The following is a 21,810-nucleotide window of genomic DNA, read 5'->3' as shown; positions in this document are numbered from 1 at the left end:
ACTCTAGGCGGAGCTCGAGGAGATGAATTATGAATGTGCCCCCTTGAAATCCTGGTCCCAGCCAGAAGGAGCTTGGCTGAACCTTCCCAGGCCACAGGGTCGGTCCCAGCTGCTCTGAGTCAAAGGAGGCTGCATGTCCAGCCACAGGCAGGACATTCGGCAGGTCCCCGTGTCCCCAAGGTCCTGAGCTTGTGACACCAGACGATCTGGGAGGGAGCAGGTGACCACCATGGCAAAGGAAGATGAGGATGAGAAGAAAGCCAAGAAAGGGAAGAAGGGGAAGAAGGCGCCGGAGCCGGAAAAGCCCAAGCGGAGCCTGAAGGGGACGTCACGGCTGTTCATGGGATTTCGAGACCGCACGCCCAAGATCTCCAAGAAGGGCCAGTTCCGGAGCGCATCAGCCTTCTTCTGGGGCCTCCACACAGGCCCCCAGAAGACCAAACGCAAGAAGAAGGCGCGCACCGTGCTCAAATCCACGTCAAAGCTCATGACGCAGATGCGCATGGGCAAGAAGAAGCGCGCCATGAAGGGCAAGAAGCCGTCTTTCATGGTGATCCGCTTCCCCGGACGGCGGGGCTACGGCCGCCTGCGCCCGCGTGCCCAGTCGCTCAGCAAGGCGTCCACGGCCATCAACTGGCTCACTAAGAAGTTCCTCATCAAGAAGGCCGAGGAGTCGGGCAGCACTCAGGCCACCCTAGACGCCTGGCTGGACCGCTCGGGCTCCCGCGTGGGCTCGCGCAAGCTGCCCTTCCCGTCGGGCGCTGAAATCTTGCGGCCAGGGGGCCGCCTGCGCAGGTTCCCGCGCGCCCACAGCATCTACGCATCAGGCGAGCCCGTGGGCTTCCTGCCCTTTGAGGATGAGGCCCCGTTCCGGCACTCGGGCTCCCGCAGGTCGCTGTATGGGCTTGAGGGCTTCCAGGACCTGGGCGAATACTACGACTACCACCGCGAGGGCGATGACTACTACGACCAGCAATCGCTGTACCGGTACGAGGAGGAGCAGGAGCCCCTCCAGGGCGCCTACGGCCCCCACGGCCCAGCCTGGCCGCCCTACGACTACGCGCACCAGTACGTGCCTGAGGACCCCTACGACTACTATGGCCCTGACTACTACAGCGGCTCCTTCTACCCCGACTACACCTTCGGCTACGGCTACGACGACTACGAGCCCCCCTATGCGCCCCCATCGGCGTTCGCGTCTCCCTATGGCTACTACGAGGCTTACGCGGGCGAGGTGCAACCGCACAGCTACTACCCAGAGACCTACGCCCCTCCCGAGGCGCTCTACCCGCCGTACCCACCCTACGACCTGGCCTACGAGCTCCCGTATGCTGCGCCCCACTTGGATCCCTACAGCCTGCCCCACCTGGATCCCTACGCGCAGCCCTATGGTGTCCCCTTCGCGGAAGGCACCTATGGTGGGGCCCAGGCAGTCTACCCCCCTGAAGGGCCCTATCTTCCACCCCAGCAGTCGGCCTTCGCGTACCCGTGGGTGCCTCCGCCCATTCTGTCACCCCACAACCCATATGCCCACCCGATGGATGACATAGCGGAGCTGGAGGAGCCCGAGGAGGGGGGCAGTGAACAGCCGGGCACCTCCTTCCGCCTGCCCAGTGCCGCCTTCTTCGAGCAGCAGGGCATGGACAAGCCTGCCAGGTCCAAGCTGTCCCTCATCCGCAGGTTCCGCCTCTTCCCGCGGCCCCAGGTGAAGCTGTTCGGGAAGGAGAAATTGGAGGTGCCCCTGCCGCCCTCCCTGGACATCCCTCTGCCCCTGGGTGATGCAGATGAAGATGAGGAAGAGGACGAAATGCCGCCGCTGCCCCCGGTGCCCTACGGCCACCCCTTCTGGGGCTTCCTCACGTCGCGCCAGCGCCACCTTCAGCGTGCCCTCTCGGCCTTCGGCGGCCCCCGGGGCCTGGGCTTCAGCCCGGACATTGGCCGCCCCGCACCACGCCCGGCCACGTCGCTGGCGCGGTTCCTCAAAAACACCCTGTCGGAAAAGGAGCCTATCCCGCGGCTCAGGGGCAGCCGGAAGGCCCGGGCGCGAGGCCCGGCGGTCAGGGAGGCGGCTTATAAGCGCTTCGGCTACAAGCTGGCGGGCATGGACTCCGAGCGCCCCAGCACGCCCATCGTGCTGCGTAGGGCGCAAGCACGCGCGCGCAACAACAACAACTGCCACCGCCCTGCGACCCCACCGCGCACCCCACGTCTGGGCCCCAGCCCCATGCCCGGCCCAGCGCCCACCCCAACCCTCGCCCCGCCCCTCGCCCTGGCCCCAGGCCTGCCCCCGGCCATCTCGCCCTACAGCTCCCTCCGCCTGCACCCGCCACCCTGGGCCGCCCCGGCTCACGTGCCCCTCGCACCCCAGGCCAGCTGGCGGGCCTTGGCAGAGCCCCCACCCCTGATCCCTGAGGGGCTCCCAGACCCACTGGCCTTCCCCGGACCGCAGTCTTCCTTCAGGGGCTCTCGCCACCAAGGAGCTGCCTTCGGCTTCCCTGGACCCTCACCCCGACCCTCACTGAGGAGCCGGCCCGGTTTGGGCTACTGCTCACCCCTGGGGCCCCTGTCCCCCCAGCCCTCCATCCGCGCCGTCCCCTTCCGGCCGCCTTTCTCGCTACCACCCCGCCGTCCCCGCTCACTGCGGGAGCCCCCGTCCCCATGCCGAGCCTCACCACGCCCTGGCGCACTCCGATCACCTTTGCTGGGCCCCCCGCGGCCGCCCTCACCGCCCCCTCTGCTGGTCCCCGCCCGCGGCACCGCTCGCTCAACCTGCCCTCACGCCTCCCGCGCACGTGGCGCCGCCTCAGTGAGCCGCCCACCAGGGCCGTAAAGCCCCGGCCCCGCCAGCCCTTCCTGCTGCCGCAAGGGCCTGGGTCTTGGCATGCGGCTGTTGCTGCCCCTGAGTGCCCAGAGAGCCAGGGCGAGCCCGAGGACTCGGAGACACCCTGGATAGTGCCCCCGCTGGCCCCGAGCTGGGACGTGGACATGCCTGCCACCCAGCGCCCACCCTCGCCCTGGCCCGGAGGCCCTGGCAGCCTCCGTGGCTTCTCCAGGCCACCCCCTGTGCCCTCGAGCTCCTTCCTGCAGCCCGGGGGCCCGGTGCCCTCCCCTGCTCTCCAGGCTGAAGACCCAGCCTCTGACTCAACCTGCGTTTTCCTGGGGAGACACCAGGACCCAGGACCCGGACAGCTGACCAAATCAGCCAGCCCCAGCCCCAAAAAGCCTGAAGAAGAGGCCTGCCCAGGGGACGCCCAGACACCAACAGAGCCTGAGCCCCCAGCCCCAACACCCTCCAGCGATGCCCACTCAGATCGGAAAGCGCTGAGGCTCAGTCTCTCCAACCCGCTGGCTGCTTCTGACCAGATGAGAGCCACATGGCCACCATGGCGCCGGTGGGGGACACTGCCCAGTGCCCCAGCTCCCTTGGCACCCACAGGGGCCCCGGGACCCCTGCCCAAGGCAGGTGAACGGTTCCAGGCAAGTCCTGGGCGTTTTGCAGTGGTCATGCCTCGTATACAGAAGCTGAGCTCCTTCCAGCGAGCTGGTCCTGCCCCTCTGCAGCCCCTTGTCCAGGTGACCCAGGAGCCAGAGCCCATCCCCAGGCCAAGAGCCTGGAGTCTGCTCTGGTCCCGCCTCTGGCTGCCTGCGGAGGCCCACCAACCCCAGCTGCAAGTATCCACCCGCCCCCTGTCCTGTCGCCTGGGCCCTGGAGCTGCCGGCCTGCCCCATGGGGGCCCCTCGGAAGAGGTTGGCACCAAAGGCTTGTGGAGCAAGGTATGGGGGCACAGGTCAGAGGGAGGGCTTGGGGTTCCTTCCTGGGAAACAGGGCAGGAGACATTCTCAGGACCTTGGAGAGCGGCTGCCGGCTTGGGCCTCGGTCTTCCCATCTGTAGCTTGGAAAGAACAGCCTCTTGGAGCTTCTGGAGAAATAAATGAGGGGCTGGATGCCCGGCACAGGCAAGCAGAGGACAGAGACGCCAGAAACTCCTTGCAGGTCATGTGGGGGAAGGGATCTTGTCCATCCTGGGCTTCAAGCAGCCCTGTCCTCGTCCGACCTGGATGGCACATCCACCCTCAGCTCTCTGCAGAGATCTTGGCTGAGCACAAAACTACAGACCCTGCCTACCACCCTGTCCCACCCCCATTCACATACATGCTGTTCCTCTTGCCAAACTGGGGTCTTTGGTCTCTTGGGGGCTCCTGCTTAAGGGCAGTCTCCTGGGCTGCAGGGCATTGGACTGTCTGAATGTGAGGGCTTAGGACCCAGGCTTACAGCCTCTTTACTGAACAGGGCAGGCAGGTACCAAGACCCAGGGGTCACACTGTTTCACGCTGAGCCAGGAGTCTGTCTGGGCCCCTGTAGGGTGTGAGGCAGGCAGTCTGTCTAAGGGGTGCCAAGTCCGTGCTTGGCTGCCACGCTTGCGGCGGAACGCGAGCTCCGTGCTGGCAGCCTTCAGTGGAGGGGGGTGGTCACTGGAGCCTCCCCCGGGAACACCTGGGGTGGGCGGGGCATGCAGTGGCCTCGTGTGTTTCCCAGCCTCCGCAGACGGGGCCCAGTGGAGTGGGCAGCCAGTGGCCCAGCCATGGCAACTGGGGCAGCCTGGCTGCTGGGGGGGCCCTGGCCCCGGCGGCGGGTGCCCCGTGCTGTGTGGGCCGCAGCATTGCGGGAGCGGGGCACGAGGCGCCCAGGAGTAAGGGGCAAGGATGCCTGGGCCCTCCTCACCCTGGAATATGTGAGTGGCTGGCGCACCTGGGCAGGTGGGTGGGCGGGAGGCCAGGGCCTCTGGGGTGATACCTGCTGTGCCCTACTTAGCACGAGGGCTGCCTCCTGGTGTCCCCTTTCCTCGCCTCTCAGGGGTGGAGGGGTGCGGGCTGGATTCAAGAGGCAGGAAAGGCGGGTGCCCAGGTGTCCTCTCCATTCCGTGGGTCACGTGCAGGCCTGGAACAAGTGCTCAGCCACAGCACAGCCAAACATGGAGAGCACATGAGTGCATGTGCTATGGCCCAGGCTGACGTGGCATCCTCAGGTCCATTGTGCACACTAGATGTGCACAGAGGAGGCCCTGCCGCCCAGAGCGGGCATTGGGACTTTTGTTTTGAGACCCCCAGATGCGGGGACACGGGACACAGGAGAAACTGTCAAATGGAAGTTGAGAGTGTATGCTGCACGTGTGTGCCCCATCCATGGACCACAGGCCGGCGTGCATGTCCACAGGCGCTCTGCAAGACTGCGGGGGCTGGGGGAGAGCCTGAGTGGCAGGCAGTACTGAGCCCGGGTCTGTGTGCATGGCTCAGTTTGCTCAGCGCTGGTCACGGGGTGTGGTGTCAAATGGGAAAGTCCTCATCCTTCGAAGGGCCCCAGGCAGCAGACATGGATGCTAGTCATCACATAAGCCAACTTGGGCATCACCCTGGAGAAGAGGGTCAGCCCCAGGAGCATGTGAGGCAGGAGGCCTTGCTCCTACAAGCATGTGCTCACCTCCTGGGCAGGACCCTTGGGAACATGTGGGAGTACTGAGGCCGGACGTGGGTCCCTGGACTAAGGGTTGCGTTCCGAGGCGGGGGTCCCACAGGACCCACCCAACCTGGCCTCAGGGTTCCCTTTCCTGCAACGAGAGTGGGTCCTGGTCATGTCCAGGCCATGGGGGCCAGGGACGCATGCATGGCTGACTGCTGGTGTCTCCTCCAGATGCACTCAATCCGCAACCTACCATCCACGCAGCTCCGCGAGCAGCAGCAGGAGGACGGAGTGGAGGACATGACGCAGCTCAAGTGAGTGCTCGCCGTGGTCACCATGCTCCCAGCCAGAGCACTGCCTCTTGCCCAGGCACCCCTCACCTCCTGGAACATTTCCTCCTCTGCAAAGCGAGGGTCAGGCAGTGTCACAAAAGCCCAATAATTTGGAGGGGCTGGGTCCAGACCCCAGCCCTGGCCTTTACTGGCTGGGCCCAGGCGGTTACTCAGCCTCTTTGCCATGGTTTCTCACCTGCAGGATGTGGGGAGGCTGTTGTGGGGTACTGGCACAGCGGAGGTGCCCCAGATGTGAAGGCTGTGCTGGTCAATATCATTATCCAACCATGGGGACAGCCCTTACGTCTGCTACCTGAGAGCAACCCCACCTCGGAGACATGGGGACAGTGATTGTTATGCCCATTGGACAGATGGAAAAGCTGAGGCACAGAGAGGTTAAGTAATTTGCCCAAGGCATCACGGTTGGTGTCAGAGGTGGGACTTGAACTCTGACCTTTCTGACGAAGGCCCTGCCCCGAGGGGAAGGTGCCCCCTGACTGTCCCTCTCCATGCCTTCACAGAGACCTCCAGGAGACCACCGTGCTGGCCAACCTCAAGACCAGATTTGAACGGAATCTCATCTATGTAAGGCCTGGGGCCAGCACCTCCCTGGGCTGGGATCTGAGGGCTGCGGCTCCCCTGCCTCCTGGGGCTGCAGTGGACAGCATGGATTTCTTCTGCCCACCCAGACTGGAGTTTCTACTATTCAGCCATAGCATGCAAGAGCTGGGAGCACTAGCACCTAAAGTCCTAGAATACAGAGTCTGAAAATAGTGGGTGCCAGGAGCAGAGACCTGGAGACAGGGAACCCAGAAGTGTGTGACCCCTGCCACCAGGGGTCCAGTGGATTAAAGCTTCCAGAGACCCGGGTTCCAGAAGAGGCAGTCAGGGGGCGGCCCCAACTGTGAACGAATGAAGCAGGCAGCAGCTGTCGTGGCCATCCTTGCAGCATCGTGGCTGTGGGGCTTTGCTTGCTTCAGCCTTCTCTGGCCTCAGCCTGGTCAGTGCCTGACACTCCACCACCAGAGCAGATGACCCATCAGACTGTCAGGGGCCAAGGTGTAGGCACCAGGGCCAGGCAGCCAGGCATCTGTCCCCACAAAACAAGGATCCCGACTCCAGAAGTAGGGGAGGGAGGGATGCAGACAGGCACTGAGGCCACTGTCTGCCCAGCAGACGTACATCGGCAGCATCCTGGTGTCGGTGAACCCGTACCAGATGTTTGGAATTTACGGGCCGGAGCAGGTGCAGCAGTACAGCGGGCGGGCCCTGGCCGAGAACCCCCCGTGAGTGTCTCTCAGGCTGGGAGAAGGGATAGCCTGGGGTCTCCTGGGGCCCTGTCTGAGCTGGGGGTCGGGGCAGGTGGTGGTGGGTGGCCCAACAGTCTCTCCCCAAGCCTGGCCATAGCCCTCTCTGGGCTGCAGGCCACTGTTCTGCAGAACTGCAGGCTCAGTCTGGACAGGGAGCCTTGCAGGAGCATTCTCCTAGGAGTGGGCATGGAGCAGGACTGGCCGCTCAGCTGGGCAAAGGTGCCCCCTGCCCGCCCACTGGGAGGTTTGGGGGCATGGGGCAAGGCCTGCCCAGGAACCCTTTGGCCTGTCTCTCCAGCCACCTGTTCGCAATTGCAAATCTCGCCTTCGCCAAAATGCTCGATGCCAAACAGAACCAATGCATAATTATCAGGTGAGCAGGGGTGGGGCTGGGGACCAGCCTCCTACCCATGTCCTCTTGTGTCATGGCGAGGTCAGGAGAGCCTGGGGGACGGCACTGTGAGCAGGTGGCAGCTCACTCTGCTCCTTTGCCCGGGCAGTGGAGAGAGCGGCTCGGGAAAAACCGAGGCCACGAAGCTGATTCTGCGCTACCTGGCGGCCATGAGTCAGAAGCGGGGCGTCACACGGCAAGTGAGTCCATCTCTCAGCTGCGTGGTCTGTCCATCTCCCCCAGCCCAGCACCCAGGGATGCACAGAGAGGGCTCATAGGACTGGGGGCTCTTTCTGCCTGCCCTCCCTGGGAGTTCCTTCCTGCTCATGTCTCCCTGCGTGAGCTCTATGTTCCAGCTTCCTGGAGCAGCCCAAATAGAGGCTGCGTGGGCCAGGGGCGCCACCCACACTCCCTGCCTGGCCTCAGCTTCATGGTCGTGAAGGAGGCAGGACTGGCCCGAATGTGGAGGTTGCAGGCAGGAGGTGCTGGGACACTGAGAAGGCCTGGCCAGGGTCTGCAGAATGGGAGTTCTGCTCAAAGCTAGGTTCCCTGAACTGAGGATGTTAGAACCTCAGTAAAGGCTTCCCAAGGACCCACTGTGTGCCAGGCCCAGGCTAGGCTCTGGGAGCAGGCCACAGCACCTGTTAAGCCTGCTCCTGCAGTCAGGCCGTCTGGGTCCATTCTGGGCATGACTGGGGTTACGGTCTTAAACAACGTCTCTTGTCTTGCCCACTCCTGCCACGCTTGACCGTCATCCTCATCTGTCTCCCATTGACCAGCACGATGGTGCTGCAGCACCATGGCCCAGGGGCCAGCACGTCTCAGGGCTCCTCCTGTTGGACTGGTTTTGGCCATGAGTCCTTGTGGAACCCAGTCTTGCCTTGATCAACTGATGTCTGGGCCACAGGCTCCATGTCTGGGCTGAGATGTGACAAGGGTCCCTGGGGTGGGGTCTTGGGAGGGCACTGAATGCTGCCCAGCCCAAACACAGCACCACCACACCTCCAGGCCAGGCTGGATGGCCCCAGGGCCCTGATGGTCCCGCCCCGGGCTGCGTGCCTGCCTCATGCCAGACACCATGGGGAGAACTCACTCCAGATGCCCTCAAGGGGCACCCAGACGAAGGGATAGTACAGGCCAAAGCCCAGGTGGACCCTGACTCCTGGAGCACCCCCAGGCTGGCCCCCAGGCCTCTCTGGGTCTCAGTCCACTCCTCTGTGCAATGGGCAATATTTCTGGGACCAAGCTAGACTGTGAGTGCAGGGAACTGGCCTGGTCGCCAGGATAACAGGTGTCACTTCTCTGTATCCCCGGCCCTCCTGCTTCACCTGAGAGTTCATCCCAAGGAAACAGCGCAGCCAGAGAAAACGCTGCCTACACCACCGAGCTCGGGCTGTGGGGTCCTCGCTCTTCTGACCCTGGAGTACCGGGCACGCGGCACACCTCTCCGAGCCTCAGCTGCCTGATCTGTAAATGGCTGATACTGGCATCTACCTCGTAGGATCATTAACGATGCTGTAACTGGGACAAAGGGTCTGGCATGCAGTAGTTGCTTACTAAGTGGGCACTGTAATTCGCTATGCCCTGGTGGCTCTGCTCTTTAACCCCTATTTCATCCATTCAGCAGATTCTTTTTTTTTTTTTTTTTTGCTTTTGGCTGCAGTGTGTGGCACACGGGAATCTTAGTTCTCCAACCAGGGATTGAATCTGTGCCCCTTTCAGTGGAAGCATAGAGTCCTAACCACTGGACCTCCAGAGAAGCCCCCTTGCAGATGTTTGTAGAGGGCCTCCTAAGTGCCAGGTCTTGTGTGGACTCTGGGCACCAGGCACGTGCAGACAGATTTCTGCCTGTGGGGCTGATGTTCCATCAGGAGACAGGTGTGCAGGGAAGGGCTGAGAGCGGCAGGGGAACAGAACTCTTAACGCCCAGGGGCCAGCACGGGCACAGTCAAGGGGACTATAGTGTTGGACAGATCGAGGGAGGGGACAGGAGACGAGACGGGGCTGTGCCAGGCCTTCCAGCCCAAGGGGTGGGAGCTGTGGGGGACAGGGGCAGGACCTCACTCAGGATGCAGAGGACCCCAGGTGGGAACTAGGCAGGGCAGGAAGGAGGCCCTTCCAGGATGCTGGGTCACAAAGACATCCTCAGAGCCCCCAGCCTGGGACTACACCTTGGTCCCTGAGCCCAGACACCTGGGTCTCCAAGGCTCAGGGGTCTGCTCTCACCTGGCGACTCTCCTGCCCACCAAGTGCCGGGGACCAGCCCCAGCTGATCCAGGGTATTCGAAGGAGAGACGGCCTAGGCGACTATTTATATGCTAATTAGAGATATAGAGAACAATAGAATGAGGATAGCTCAGTAGGGAAATTCAGTGGAGAAAAGAAGCTGAGTAGCTTGGTTTACGCGGGAGACCAATAAAACTTCAAGACAAGAAGTTTGCACCACTTACGTAGGCCGCAGGCGCCCTCTCGAATAGCGGAAGGTGTCTCACCCTAGACTCCTTCTCGAGTGGGTCTTGAAGCCCAGGCATAATTAGTAAGCGTGCAGGGTTCCAGGCCCAGATGGAGACTCAGCTGGAAGTTAAAGGGAAGAATGACATGGGGAGACCAAGCGCTGGTGAACAAGGCCCATAGCTTTATTTTCAACAGGGGCTTTTATACCCTAAGTTACACATAGAGGATAATAGGGGATGCAAAGTCAGCAGTCTTTGATTCTTATCAAAACCAAGGTTTCTTTCCTGCAAATTTATCGATACAAATGGTTTAGGTGATTTACATCATCTTCTGGCCAGAAGGCCTACTAACATTTTATGACTCTTGACAAGGACTTATCAACAAAGACTTATTTTTTCTAAGAGTAATTATTTCAAGGTTTGGCACCATCTTCCAAAGATAAAATTGCATTCCTATAGGCGGATGTGTAATGGGTTTACAACAAAGAAAGAATTTATTACCTTAAGGGTCTAAAGTTACTAACACCAAGGCCACTACTTATTTTTTCTATATACCAACTATTAATTAATACACATTCAAGGATACAATTCAGGGATGTGAAAACTTGGCAAACAAGCATTGACTCATCAATGAAATCCTTTACTAGTTTATTCTGACAGTTTTAACTCTGAGAGGCTCTAAGCTATTTGAATATCTTGCTTCCCGTGCCTCTGGAGGCTAGGAGACTGTAAACAATCGTATGCATAGCTGCAGGAGTCCGGGTAAACTTGTCAGGCGAGTTAGAGAGCCATCTGAGGGGTTTGGATTTAAACACTCCTAATTGCCCAGGAACTTTATTAATTGGAGCTGTAAGTTAACTCTTTGACAGAGAGAGCGAGATGGTGGTAGGGGACAGCCCCCAGTAAAGTCAGAGGTGAGAGCACAAAGCAATAAAGTAGGCAGACTCTGGTTTTTTTTGGGGGGGAAAATGCTCGAGAATATCCGGGGGGACTCCTGAGGCTCGATCCCGCCTTTGCGTATGCCGAGCCTCCTTCCTCATGACCTTTGTCACGAGTGGAATGCCTCACCGGCTCCCCGCAACCAAGGACTTGGAGGGCTTGGCCAGTCCCTCTGTGATTCAAGGCACCCCGCATCCTGGGGGAGCTGGTCAGTCCTGTAGGTGACCCACTTCTGTTCTTGTTCCTTCCTCCTCCTTGGTCCTGGTGGCTCCTGAAGATAAAGGTACTGGGTGTGTGTGCACACGCATGTGTGGTGCAGTGGGGCAGCAGGAGGCAGGGCGGGGGGCCTGGGCGGCCTCGGGGGTCTGCAGGGAACCCACGGCCCTCATGAAGGGGAACCTGGGCTGGTTCCGCGTGCTCCCCACAATGCCCACATTGTCCTCTGGCGCTCAGATCCTGGAGGCCACACCCCTCCTGGAGTCCTTTGGTAATGCCAAAACCGTCAGGAACGACAACTCCAGCCGCTTCGGGAAGTTTGTGGAGATCTTTCTGGAAGGGTGAGTGGGCTGGTGAAGGAACCTGCAGGGTCTGTGTGCACTGTGCCAGGCGCAGCCCTGACCCCGACTGTGCCCACCCACCCAGGGGCGTGATCTCTGGTGCCATAACCTCCCAGTACCTGCTCGAGAAATCCAGGATCGTGTTTCAGGTGGGCTGGCTCTCCAGGGCTTGTGTGTCCAGGTGGGGGGCATGCAGACCCTCGAAGCCTGGCACCTAGCTGAGCAGTTGTGTGTGTGTGTGTGTGTGTGTATGAGCCTATGGCCCATCTCCTTGTGTGTGTGTATGTACGTGTGTAGGTGTACGTGTGTCTATGTGTGTATGTATGTGCATGTATGTATCTCTGTATATGTGCGTGTGTGTATCTGTGCATATATGCGTGTGTGTATGTGTGTGTATATCTCTGTGTGTATCTATGTATGTGTGTGTGTGTGTATCTGTATGTACGTTGTGTGTGTGTGTATGTGAGCCTGTGGCCCATCTTCTTGTCATGGAAGCACACCAGACACCATCCTGCTGTAGGGCCTTTGCACAACTGTTCTTTGTAACTGGAGCACTCGCCCCCAGACACCTGCCAGGCCAAGCCCCTCACCTCCTCCGAGTCTTCCCCAGCATGCCACCTGCTCAGGGAAGATCCCCTGGTAAAAATGCAGCCCCTCCACCCATCAGACCTGCCCACCCACTGCTGCAGCATTTCCTTGCAGAGCACTTCTCCCCACTCATGGTGGTCTGCCAGGAGTCTGTCTCCCCACCAGCAGGTGGGCTCCACAAGGCTCCTGGGACTCCTTCCACCTTGTGCTTATTTCTCCAAAGTTAAACCCTGCTCAGGGCTCCTTCCCACCAGCACGCCAGATCCCCCCACCCCCGCCAGTGCCAGGCTGGGGTCACTCGACACAGAGGCGCCAGTCTCACCTGAGGCCTGTGTGTGTGTGTATTTGCGGGTACACCTGGGCTTATATGTGTGTCTGGGGGTTACCCGGGTGGGTGGCTCCCCTCTGTGCACCCACCCACCGCTCCATAGGCCAGAAATGAGAGGAACTACCACATCTTCTATGAGCTCCTGGCTGGGCTGCCTGCCCAGCTCCGGCAGGCCTTCAGCCTTCAGGAGGCCGAGACCTACTACTACCTGAATCAGGTGAGTGCCAGCAGGTGTCTGAGGGCCCCTGGCCAGGTGCCCCCGCCCCATCATGCTGTTTGGGCCCAGAGACCATGTCCTGATGGACAGTGAAGGTGTTGGGGTTTGGGGGGGTGAGTTCCTTTGCAGTGTCTCATTGTGGCAAGGGGGACAGGTGTCACTGGGGTCCGAAACCAAGGCAGGGGCAGCCTATGTGATTGTTTTTTTGGAGCCTGGAACAGAACTCAGTGGCCTGTGGTAACCACACTTCCCTCTGGAGCCTCACTTTCCTGTCTGTAAAATGGGGACAGAATAGTTTTGCATTGCAGGGCATGTGAGGGTTAGGTGAAGGGAATGTTCTCAGAGCCTTCAGCACAGGGCCTGGCATGCGGGGCTGCTTGGAGCCCCTCACCCCGGGAGTGGATTGAAAGCTGAGAGCCCAGGCCAGGCTGCAGGCCAGGGCAGAGCAGGAACCCCGAGGCCCCCACCCAGGGTCCTAGACCCCGACTCTGTCCTTACCCAGGGTGGGAACTGTGAGATCTCAGGGAAGAGCGATGCGGACGACTTCCGCCGGCTGCTGGCCGCCATGGAGGTGCTGGGCTTCAGCGCAGAGGACCAGGACAGCATCTTCCGCATCCTGGCCTCCATCCTGCACCTGGGCAATGTCTACTTTGAGAAGGACGAGGTGAGGGCGCTGCGCCACAGGACAGCTTTCTCGGGACATGGGCATCCCCCCGAGGCTGAGAGCTGGCAGCTCACAGCTGGAAGCACTTGGTCCACAATTTGGGGTTGTTCATCTTTTTCTCATTGGTATATAGAGCTCTTTATATATGTTAAGGAAATCTGTAGGAATTGCAGATATATTTTCTGATTTATCATTTATGTTTTGATTTTATTTACAGATTTTTTTGGTGTTTTGGATTTTTTTTTTTTTTTTTTTGCTACAGAGATTTTAAGGATTATTTTCAGAAATTTCCTTTATCAAGTTTTTTCTTATACAAATTTCAGACTTTTCATCATTTTTAGAGAATAATCACTTTAAAATTATAAAAGCCTTTTTCTGTAATTTTTTCAAGATCTTTTAGGGTTTCTGTTTGATTTTTTTAAAACATTTAAATCTCTGGTTCATCAGAAACTTACCTTAGGAAGGTAAAAGGTAGGGATCCCAGGCTGTTTTTTTTTTAATGGTCACTCAGTCTCCCAACTTGAGAAATACATATTTATCACATGCTCAATTCCTGTGTCCTTTTGTGTCCGATTCCACACTTTTTATTGTGCTTCGTTGATTTGTTTATGAACGATGTGTCTGACGCCACAGTGTTTTAATTATTCTAACTCTATGTTTTACTATCTCATGGAGTCCCTGGAATTCCTACTTCAGAATTTTCCTGGCTGTTCTCACTTGTTTCCGTATTTGTATGTTGCTGTTCAGTCGCTTGTGTCTGACTCTTTGCGACCCCATGGACTGCAGCACGCCAGGCTCCTCTGTCCTCCACTATCTCCTGGAGTTTGTACAAACTCATGTCCACTGAGTCGGTGATGCCATCCAACCATCTCGTTCTCTGTCATCCCCTTCTCCTGCCTTCAATCTTTCCCTTTTTTTGTACGAATTTTATATAAAGAGCTCATCTAGCTCCATAGGCACTCCTGGGGGTGTTTTGCAGACAGACGCACAGGAGGTGGCCTCTGTGGTGAGCGCTCGGGAGATCCAGGCCGTGGCCGAGCTGCTGCAGGTCTCCCCCGAGGGCTTGCAGAAGGCCATCACCTTCAAAGTGACCGTGAGTCCCTGGTGGCTGGGGCCACTTCATGCCCCATGCTGTGTGGGCCCCCTGCCCCTCTCCCCTGCCTCCCACTCCTGTCAATCTCTGGGTTGGGCCCAGAGTTGGGTACCTCAGACCCCAAAGGCATTACAGCCTCCAGGCCTTTGCATGGCTGTTCCTGTTTTCACACCCACTCAACCTTCCAGACCCAACATAGACATCGCCTGCTCCAGGGAGCCACCCCGACCCCTGGCTGGGCCTGTCCCTCCCACAGCCCCTGCCCATCCTCCCTTCCCGAGGCTGACATCACTGTTGTGTCTGCTTATACAAGCTCCTGTCTCCCTGACGGTGGGGCAGCCCCCACCCCACCAGCAAGCCAGGCAGCAGAGGGATGAGGGTATGCGTCCTGCCCCCTGGTTGTGCCTGAGACCAGTCACACCAGCTCCACGATCCCCGCTCCACGCCCCTCCCCCCAGTTCTCTGGGGACTTCCCAGAGGTGGTGGCTAGCGCACTGTCACTCAGAGCCCCCTCCCCCCACACCCCAGGAGACCATGAGAGAGAAGATCTTCACCCCCCTGACGGTGGAGAGCGCCGTGGACGCCAGGTGAGGCCACAGCCCCACCTGAGGCCCTCCGCCTCCTCACTGTGCCTGCCCCCTCAACACCTCTCTGCTCCAGGGATGCCATCGCCAAGGTGCTGTACGCATTGCTGTTCAGCTGGCTCATCGCCAGGGTCAATGCGCTGGTGTCCCCACAGAAGGACGCGCTGTCCATTGCTGTCCTGGACATCTATGGCTTCGAGGTGGGGCTCCGGGGGGAGGCTCTAGTGCCATCAACTGTTCAGGGCCCTCCCCATTATTATCTCCCTCCATTCACCCACAAGCACTTCCTGGGGCTTCCAGGTGCCAGGCTCTGTGGGTGACACCAGGGACCCCAGAAAGGACCAGACCTGGGTGCTACCCTTGAGGTGCTTCCAGGAGGGACTGGGTGAGGTTCCAGTGGACAGACGCGGACAAACACATGTGGTCAGAGCCATAACAGAGGCATCCTGGTGCTGGGGGAGCCTGGAGAAGATCCCTAGCTGGTTCCTTAAGAGCCAGTCAAGGCATTTGAAGTGGAGAGAATAGTCATGCAAAAGCTCAGGGGTGTGGGGAGCTGGAAGTCATTTGGGGGGTCAGAGTGGGGGACATGGAAAAAGACAGGCAAGATCAGAACAGCGGAAGCGGCCGCTGAGGTTCCCATGGCACCTGTTATGTGCCGGCTGCTGTTTTGAGCTCTTGATTTGTTACTCACTTAATCCTGATAGTCGCCTGGGAGGTGGGCACTGTCATCCCCATTTTACAGATGGGGAAGCTGAGGCACTTGGGGTAGAAAGTGGCAGACCCAGGGTCGGAACCTAGGTAGAAGGTTCCAGGGCCTGGGCCTCAGCCACTACCTGGGCCACCTCCCATGGTTCCTGAACCACTAGGCTCTCAGCTGTGCCCAGAGGGAGCCCCCGAGGGGTCTGAGCAGAGGGCTGTGCACAGGGCTTCAGCTTGCTGAAGTTGTGGTTGTGGAAGGCGGGGATAAGGCTGCATGGGGAAGGAGGGGTGGGAAGGCCCTGGGTGGGGACAGATGGGCTGCTGGCCACAGAAGTGCAGGGCCCAGCCTCTCTGCCCATCTGGCAGGACCTGAGTTTCAACAGCTTCGAGCAGCTGTGTATAAACTATGCAAACGAGAGCCTCCAGTACCTCTTCAACAAGATCGTCTTCCAGGAAGAGCAGGTGAGAAGCCTCTGTCCGCTCTCCATCCTGTCCTGCCAGCCGCTGGGCCACCTCAGAGGCAGACAGGCTGTGCTGGCTCTTTAAGGACAAACGAGAGGTCATCCATAGGCCCAGTGGAGGGCGAGGCACTCTGAGCTAGGGACCAGCATGTGCTTAGGCCCTGCTCTGAAGGGGCAGGTGTGAGGGTGCTGAGCCCAGAGAAGCCCTCCTGTGGTCCTCCTCACCCTCGCAGGGCCATCAGGCTGGGGACAGGCAGGGCCCAGAGGTGGCTCATGTTGTGCTGCCCTGCTGGGCATGAGCTCCCTGTGCTGGGAGGGGTGCAGGTGGAGGTGCCCCGGTTGGGCCCCTTTGGATGGTGTCCACCTGGGGGACAGGGTGGGAGGCACTGGGCGGGGCTGGAGGCCGAGGACCGCTGTCCACAGGAGGAGTACATGCGCGAACAGATCGACTGGCGGGAGGTCACCTTCGCCGACAACCAGCCCTGCATCAACCTCCTTTCGCTGAAGCCCTATGGCATCCTGCGCATCCTCGATGACCAGTGCTGCTTCCCCCAGGTGTGCGCTGAGTACGCTGCTTGGGGCACGTGGCACTCTGAGCCCGTGTCCCCACTGGGCCCGAGTCCTGCACTCCACTCTGCTCTGGCCTCTGCTCGGGGGCTCAGGACACCCAACCTGGGGTTTCAAACCCGGGGTGATTGAGGCTGGATGGGGGCTCTGGAGGAGGGGCTTTGCCAGCCCGTGGAGTCACAGAAGGCTTCCTGGAGGAGGTGACCTTGGAGTTGGGCCTCAGATTCTGATTGGAAAACACGAGAGTGGTATGGGTGCTCCGGTCAGTGGGACTAGAGAGAGCAGAGACAGAGGGGCTGGAGGGAAGGCAGCTGGGAGCCCACCCTTCCACAGGGTCCATTCAGGTTGTCCATACTGAGCAGCAGACAGCCAGGGGAGCAGGGACTTGCTCCTCCTCCCTGCAGCTTGCAGGGGACCAGTCAGGGCTGGAGAATTTGCCACCAGGCCAGCTACTGCCTGCCCGGGCCTTGCCCACCTGCTGACCCCTGCCTGCCCCCAGGCCACAGACCACACCTTTCTGCAGAAGTGCCATTACCACCATGGCGCCAACCCACTTTACTCCAAGCCCAAGATGCCACTGCCCGAGTTCACCATCAAGCACTACGCAGGCAAAGTCACCTACCAGGTGAGATCCCGAATGGCCCACATAGCCTCTAGTCCCAGTCCCCATGCCAGAGACACCCGGACCTGTTGCAGTCTGGCCCTGCTGATCCTCAGCTGTGTGATCTTGGCCAAGTCCCTCTACCTCTCTGAGCCTCAGCTTTCTCATCAGAAGAGTGGGAACAATAGTGCCCATCTCCCGGGGTGAGTGAAGAAGTCCAGGGCTCGGCAGACATGGTGAAGAGGAGCGCCCATCAGCAGTGATCACTGTTACTGCTGTCATCTTGGCTCTTTCCTGCCCTGAGGTGTCTCAGACCAGGATTCCAAGCTTCTGTCCCCACTGGGCCTCATTTTCCTCATCTCTAGAATGGGCACAGGTCAGAGTCCTGAGGACAGGCCACGACGTGGACTGGGCATGTGGCTACTGCCCCCTCTCCCGCTCCCCAGGGAGTGGAGAGGACAGTGGGACAGGAAGGCGGGAACCATAGCAGGCGGAGGGACCCGTCCCTCTCAGGACAGACAGGGAGACCGAGGCCTGGAGGGCAGGGCCAGGGTCCCCTGGGGCCGTGAGCCCCTGACCCACTGTAAGGAGGAGGGGAGAGGAGGGGAGCGGGCGGTGCACACACCCTGGGATGAGTCAGCCTTCCGCCCTGTCTCCCAGGCTGTTGGGGTAGGGTGGGGTCCACACCGAACTGCCTCTCCCCTCCCCCTCTCCAGGTGCACAAGTTCCTAGACAAGAACCACGACCAGGTGCGCCAGGACGTGCTGGACCTGTTTGTGCGGAGCCGGACTCGGGTGAGCGAGCCTCGCTGCCCTGGCCCCCGAGCACCCAGCCTGCCGTCAGACCCCTTCCCCAACTTTGTCCAGACTCTGGCTCAGCCCGGCCTATCCCTCCCTGAGGGGTTCTCCTACCCCCTGTCCTCTCGGCCTCCACGTCCCCCCCAGGTCGTTGCCAGAGTTCATGGCCAGGTGTGTCACAGGCCCCCTTGGGGCCAGGCATGCAGACTCTAGTGCCCCATATTCCCCCACAGGCAGGCCACTTGGAAGGTATGAGCACCCTGACTTGAGAAGAATGCCAGCCGGGAGGGCATGGCTTTCAGTCAGGGCAGGGGTCCAGCAGTCACTTTCTGATCCCCGGGTCCAGAGACTGATGCCTTTTGTTCTTCCCCTTTCTCTTTCTCTCCGTCCATTTCCCTCCTTGTTTCTGCCTCTGGGCCCTTCCCCTTCCATCTCCTGGCACCTTGACCTTGACTGCTGGCCCAGGTGGTAGCACACCTCTTCTCCAGCCATGCCCCGCAGGCTGCCCCTCAGCGCCTGGGCAAGAGCAGCTCCGTCTCCCGGCTCTACAAGGCGCACACGGTGGCCGCCAAGTTCCAGCAGTCACTTCTGGACCTGGTGGAAAAGATGGAGAGGTGGGTGTGGCAGGTGCCCCCACCCTGTGACCCTGGGGGCAAGCACCCTCCGTCCCCAGGGCCTCACACTGCCCTCCTCTCGACTCTGCCCAGGTGTAACCCCTTGTTTGTCCGGTGCCTGAAGCCCAACCACAAGAAGGTATATGATGGGGGTGCCCCTGGGGGAGCCAAGTCCTCTCCCCATGCTGTGTGACCTTGGGCGAGTGGCTTTGCCTCTCTGGACCTCCCATCTGCCCAGCCCACCGAGGAGACCATTGCATATGTTTGGGCCGATACACAGGCTTCCTCTCTGGGCCCTCCCCCCAGGAGCCAGGCCTCTTTGAATGTGATGTGGTGACGGCCCAGTTACGCTATTCAGGGCTGCTGGAGACTGTGCGGATTCGGAAGGAGGGCTTTCCGGTGCGGCTGCCCTTCCAGGTGTTCATCGACAGGTACCTTGGCCTGGTGCTTCCTGAGTTCTGCAGACCCCTACCCAGGCCCCCATGGCCCCAGGAATTCACAACCCAGGCAGAATAGGGCTGGCCATGCACGGTTGCTCAGGTTGTACACTACACAAGACCACCACATACTAGCTGTTACGTGGCAGATATATTTACTACTTTGCATTTTTCATAGTTCTATTATGTATGTGTTGATTCCAAAGAGAAGTGATTTTCATACCTATTACTACTATGACAAGTTTCCAGCAGATGGCGTTAAAGCATTTTCTTGCACTGAAAGCATTTATTATAGTTTAATGCTCTTTTCAAGCAGCCTTGGGACAGAAAGCCCTTTTCTGGTTAGAAGAGACTATGAGTAAAGGCTCTGCTGGGACCTAGGCTTCCCGGAGACAGGGGTTGGGTAGTGACCCTGAGGTCTAGCAGGCAGCCGGATGGGTCCAATAGCTGGATTTGGGGCCTGCAGATACCGCTGTCTAGTGGCCCTCCAGCACAACCTGCCAGCCAGTGGGGACATGTGTGTGTCGGTGCTGAGCCGCCTATGCACGGTCACACCAAACATGTACTGTGTTGGTGTCAGCAAGGTGAGTCCTACCCACGCTCAGCCCCTGGGTGCCCTGTGGCTGGAGACTGTGGGCTCAGAAGTGCCCAGGCCAGAGGCCATCCAGCCAAGCTGGGGCATGGATGCTGATCCCACCTCCACACTCTGCCTGGCCGCTCTCACTGTCTGATTCACCATCCTGCCTTCCCCACCTCTCCAGACTTGGCCGCCCTCCACCCGATCCGGGGCTGGCCTGTCCTCTGTCTCCAGGGACTCCTGGGGAGGGCGGGCCCAGGCAGTGCCCGGGAGCTCTCAGCCTCAGCGCTCGCCTGCTGCCCCCAGCTCTTCCTGAAAGAGCACTTGCACCAGCTGTTGGAGGGCATGCGGGACCACGTTCTGTGCCTGGCGGCCATCACACTACAGCGCTGCCTCCGCGGCTTCTTTGTCCAACGCCGTTTCCGCTCCCTACGCCGCAAGATCATCCTGCTGCAGAGCCGGGCCCGCGGCTACCTGGCCAGGTGCAGGCCCAGGGTGGGCAAGGCTCCCTGGGTTTCTGTGGCCAGGCCCCAGGAAGGCCGAGCCTGAACTTGGGTAGTGAGTTCCCCATTCCCAGAGGCATGCACCCTTCCTTTGTGGGAAGGGTGATCAGATTCTGTGTGTCTTTCCCTCCCACCCCCTGGTCCTTGTGACTGGTAGGTAGAAATCCATCCAACCAAGAGGGGCCCCACCCTGCATCTCCCATACCCTGGGACAGCCAACAGGCCCTGCCACTCCATTTGCTGTGTGACCTTGGCCAAGTCACTGCCCGTCTCTGAGTTTGTTTCCCTTTTTGCATTGGGTCCCAGAGTGAAGTGTGGACACTGACACCCCAACAAGGCAGGTGTAGGCATCTCTTCCCCATGGTCACCCATGACCCTTGCCCCCCCGGCCTTCCTACTCAAAACCCCTTCTCCTCTTCTCTGTGCCCCAGGCAGCGGTATCAGCAGATGAGGAGGCGTCTGGTGAAGTTCCGGGCCCTGGTGCACACGTATACGAGCCACCGGCGTTACCTCAAGGTGCTGTAGGCTGGGCTTTCGTCCCTCCCCCCGGAACCAGGCCTGCCCCGTCAGGGTCCATGGGGCGGCAGGGACGGGGAGGTGGCATTTGGCCTGGACAGGCTTGGGTTCAATCCCCGCTTATCCCTCTCTAGCCTTGCTCTCCTCACCCATCCCTTGGGGTGTGCAGGGGTTGAATGAGAGGCTGAGGGGAGGGTGTGGCCCGGCACAGGGCTCACAGCAGGGCCTACAAACCGGGCATGATTAGAATTTAGCGACCCGAGCAGCACTCGCTCTGGTTGTGCCCTTGTCTCGGTGCTGGTCTCAGCCTGTTGTCACATTTCCACAGCCAGACAGACAAACATAGCCCCGAGGAGCTGCACACCTTTGCTGGAGTTTTGTGGGGCAGCAGGGAGGTGCTTCTCTGGTAGCCCCGGGACAGTAGAGAATCCACCTGCAATGTGGGAGACCCGGGTTCGATCCCTGAGTCAGGAAGATCCCTTGGAGAAGGAATTGGCAACCCACTCCAGTATTCTTGCCTGGGGAATCCCCGAAGAGAGGAACCTGGCAGGCTACAGTCCGTGGGGTGTCGCAAAGGGTTGGACACGACGGAAGGACTAACACTTTCCAGGGAGGGGCCCCAGAACGCACCTCTCTGCTGCTGTCCGACATCCTGTGCGTCTCTCCTTCCCCAAAGCGTCACTGCTCTGCCCTCTGCCTGAGTCTCTTGCTCTCTTCCTCCCACACCCATTTCTCTGGCCACACCACTGCCTCCCCCGTCTGTGAGGTGGGCCTGGGGCCGCCGTCCCCTCTGCCCACCGCTGCCCGCCTTGACCGTCTGCTCTCCTGCAGCTGAGGGCGGAGCGGAGGCTCCGGGTGGAGGAGGCATGGCTGCGGGAGCAGGAGGTGGGTGTGAGGTCCAGGCAGCTGCGGGGGACAGGAAGGGAGGCCGGCAGGCGGGGGTGTGGCAGGCCTGTCCCCTCACCCTGTGCTGACCCCCCAGGAGCTGAGCAAGCGGCAGGTGGTGGCCGTGGGGCACCTGGAGGTCCCGGTGGAGCTGGCTGGGCTCTTGCAAGCTGTGGCGGGTACGTCAGTGCTGGGCGGTGTTGGGGGGCGGGCTGGCCAGGGGGCCAGGCCCCTCAGAC

General features: G+C 60.0%; 1 protein-coding gene across 1 annotated transcript in view; it reads left to right on the top strand.

Annotated features, from left to right (window-relative positions):
• The first annotated feature begins 229 nt into the window (after nt 1-229).
• The window catches only part of MYO15A (myosin XVA), a 47,867-nt gene continuing 26,286 nt past the window's right edge, over nt 230-21,810 (top strand). The window contains 27 exon segments of the mRNA XM_070388795.1: nt 230-2,741; nt 2,744-3,774; nt 5,690-5,772; nt 6,312-6,375; nt 6,967-7,076; nt 7,399-7,473; nt 7,601-7,691; nt 11,161-11,166; nt 11,337-11,440; nt 11,526-11,589; nt 12,460-12,573; nt 13,076-13,237; nt 14,217-14,330; nt 14,859-14,917; nt 14,991-15,114; nt 15,980-16,075; nt 16,498-16,629; nt 17,141-17,266; nt 17,959-18,036; nt 18,505-18,653; nt 18,747-18,792; nt 18,960-19,084; nt 19,557-19,674; nt 19,974-20,149; nt 20,602-20,686; nt 21,518-21,571; nt 21,669-21,750. Coding sequence (XP_070244896.1) covers nt 230-2,741; nt 2,744-3,774; nt 5,690-5,772; nt 6,312-6,375; nt 6,967-7,076; nt 7,399-7,473; nt 7,601-7,691; nt 11,161-11,166; nt 11,337-11,440; nt 11,526-11,589; nt 12,460-12,573; nt 13,076-13,237; nt 14,217-14,330; nt 14,859-14,917; nt 14,991-15,114; nt 15,980-16,075; nt 16,498-16,629; nt 17,141-17,266; nt 17,959-18,036; nt 18,505-18,653; nt 18,747-18,792; nt 18,960-19,084; nt 19,557-19,674; nt 19,974-20,149; nt 20,602-20,686; nt 21,518-21,571; nt 21,669-21,750 — 5,980 coding nt within the window.

This window comes from Bos mutus, chromosome 19, assembly GCF_027580195.1.
Source record: "Bos mutus isolate GX-2022 chromosome 19, NWIPB_WYAK_1.1, whole genome shotgun sequence".
Taxonomy (NCBI): domain Eukaryota; kingdom Metazoa; phylum Chordata; class Mammalia; order Artiodactyla; family Bovidae; genus Bos; species Bos mutus.
Note: the sequence above shows the minus strand (reverse complement) of the source record. Positions and strands in the feature narration are given on the sequence as shown.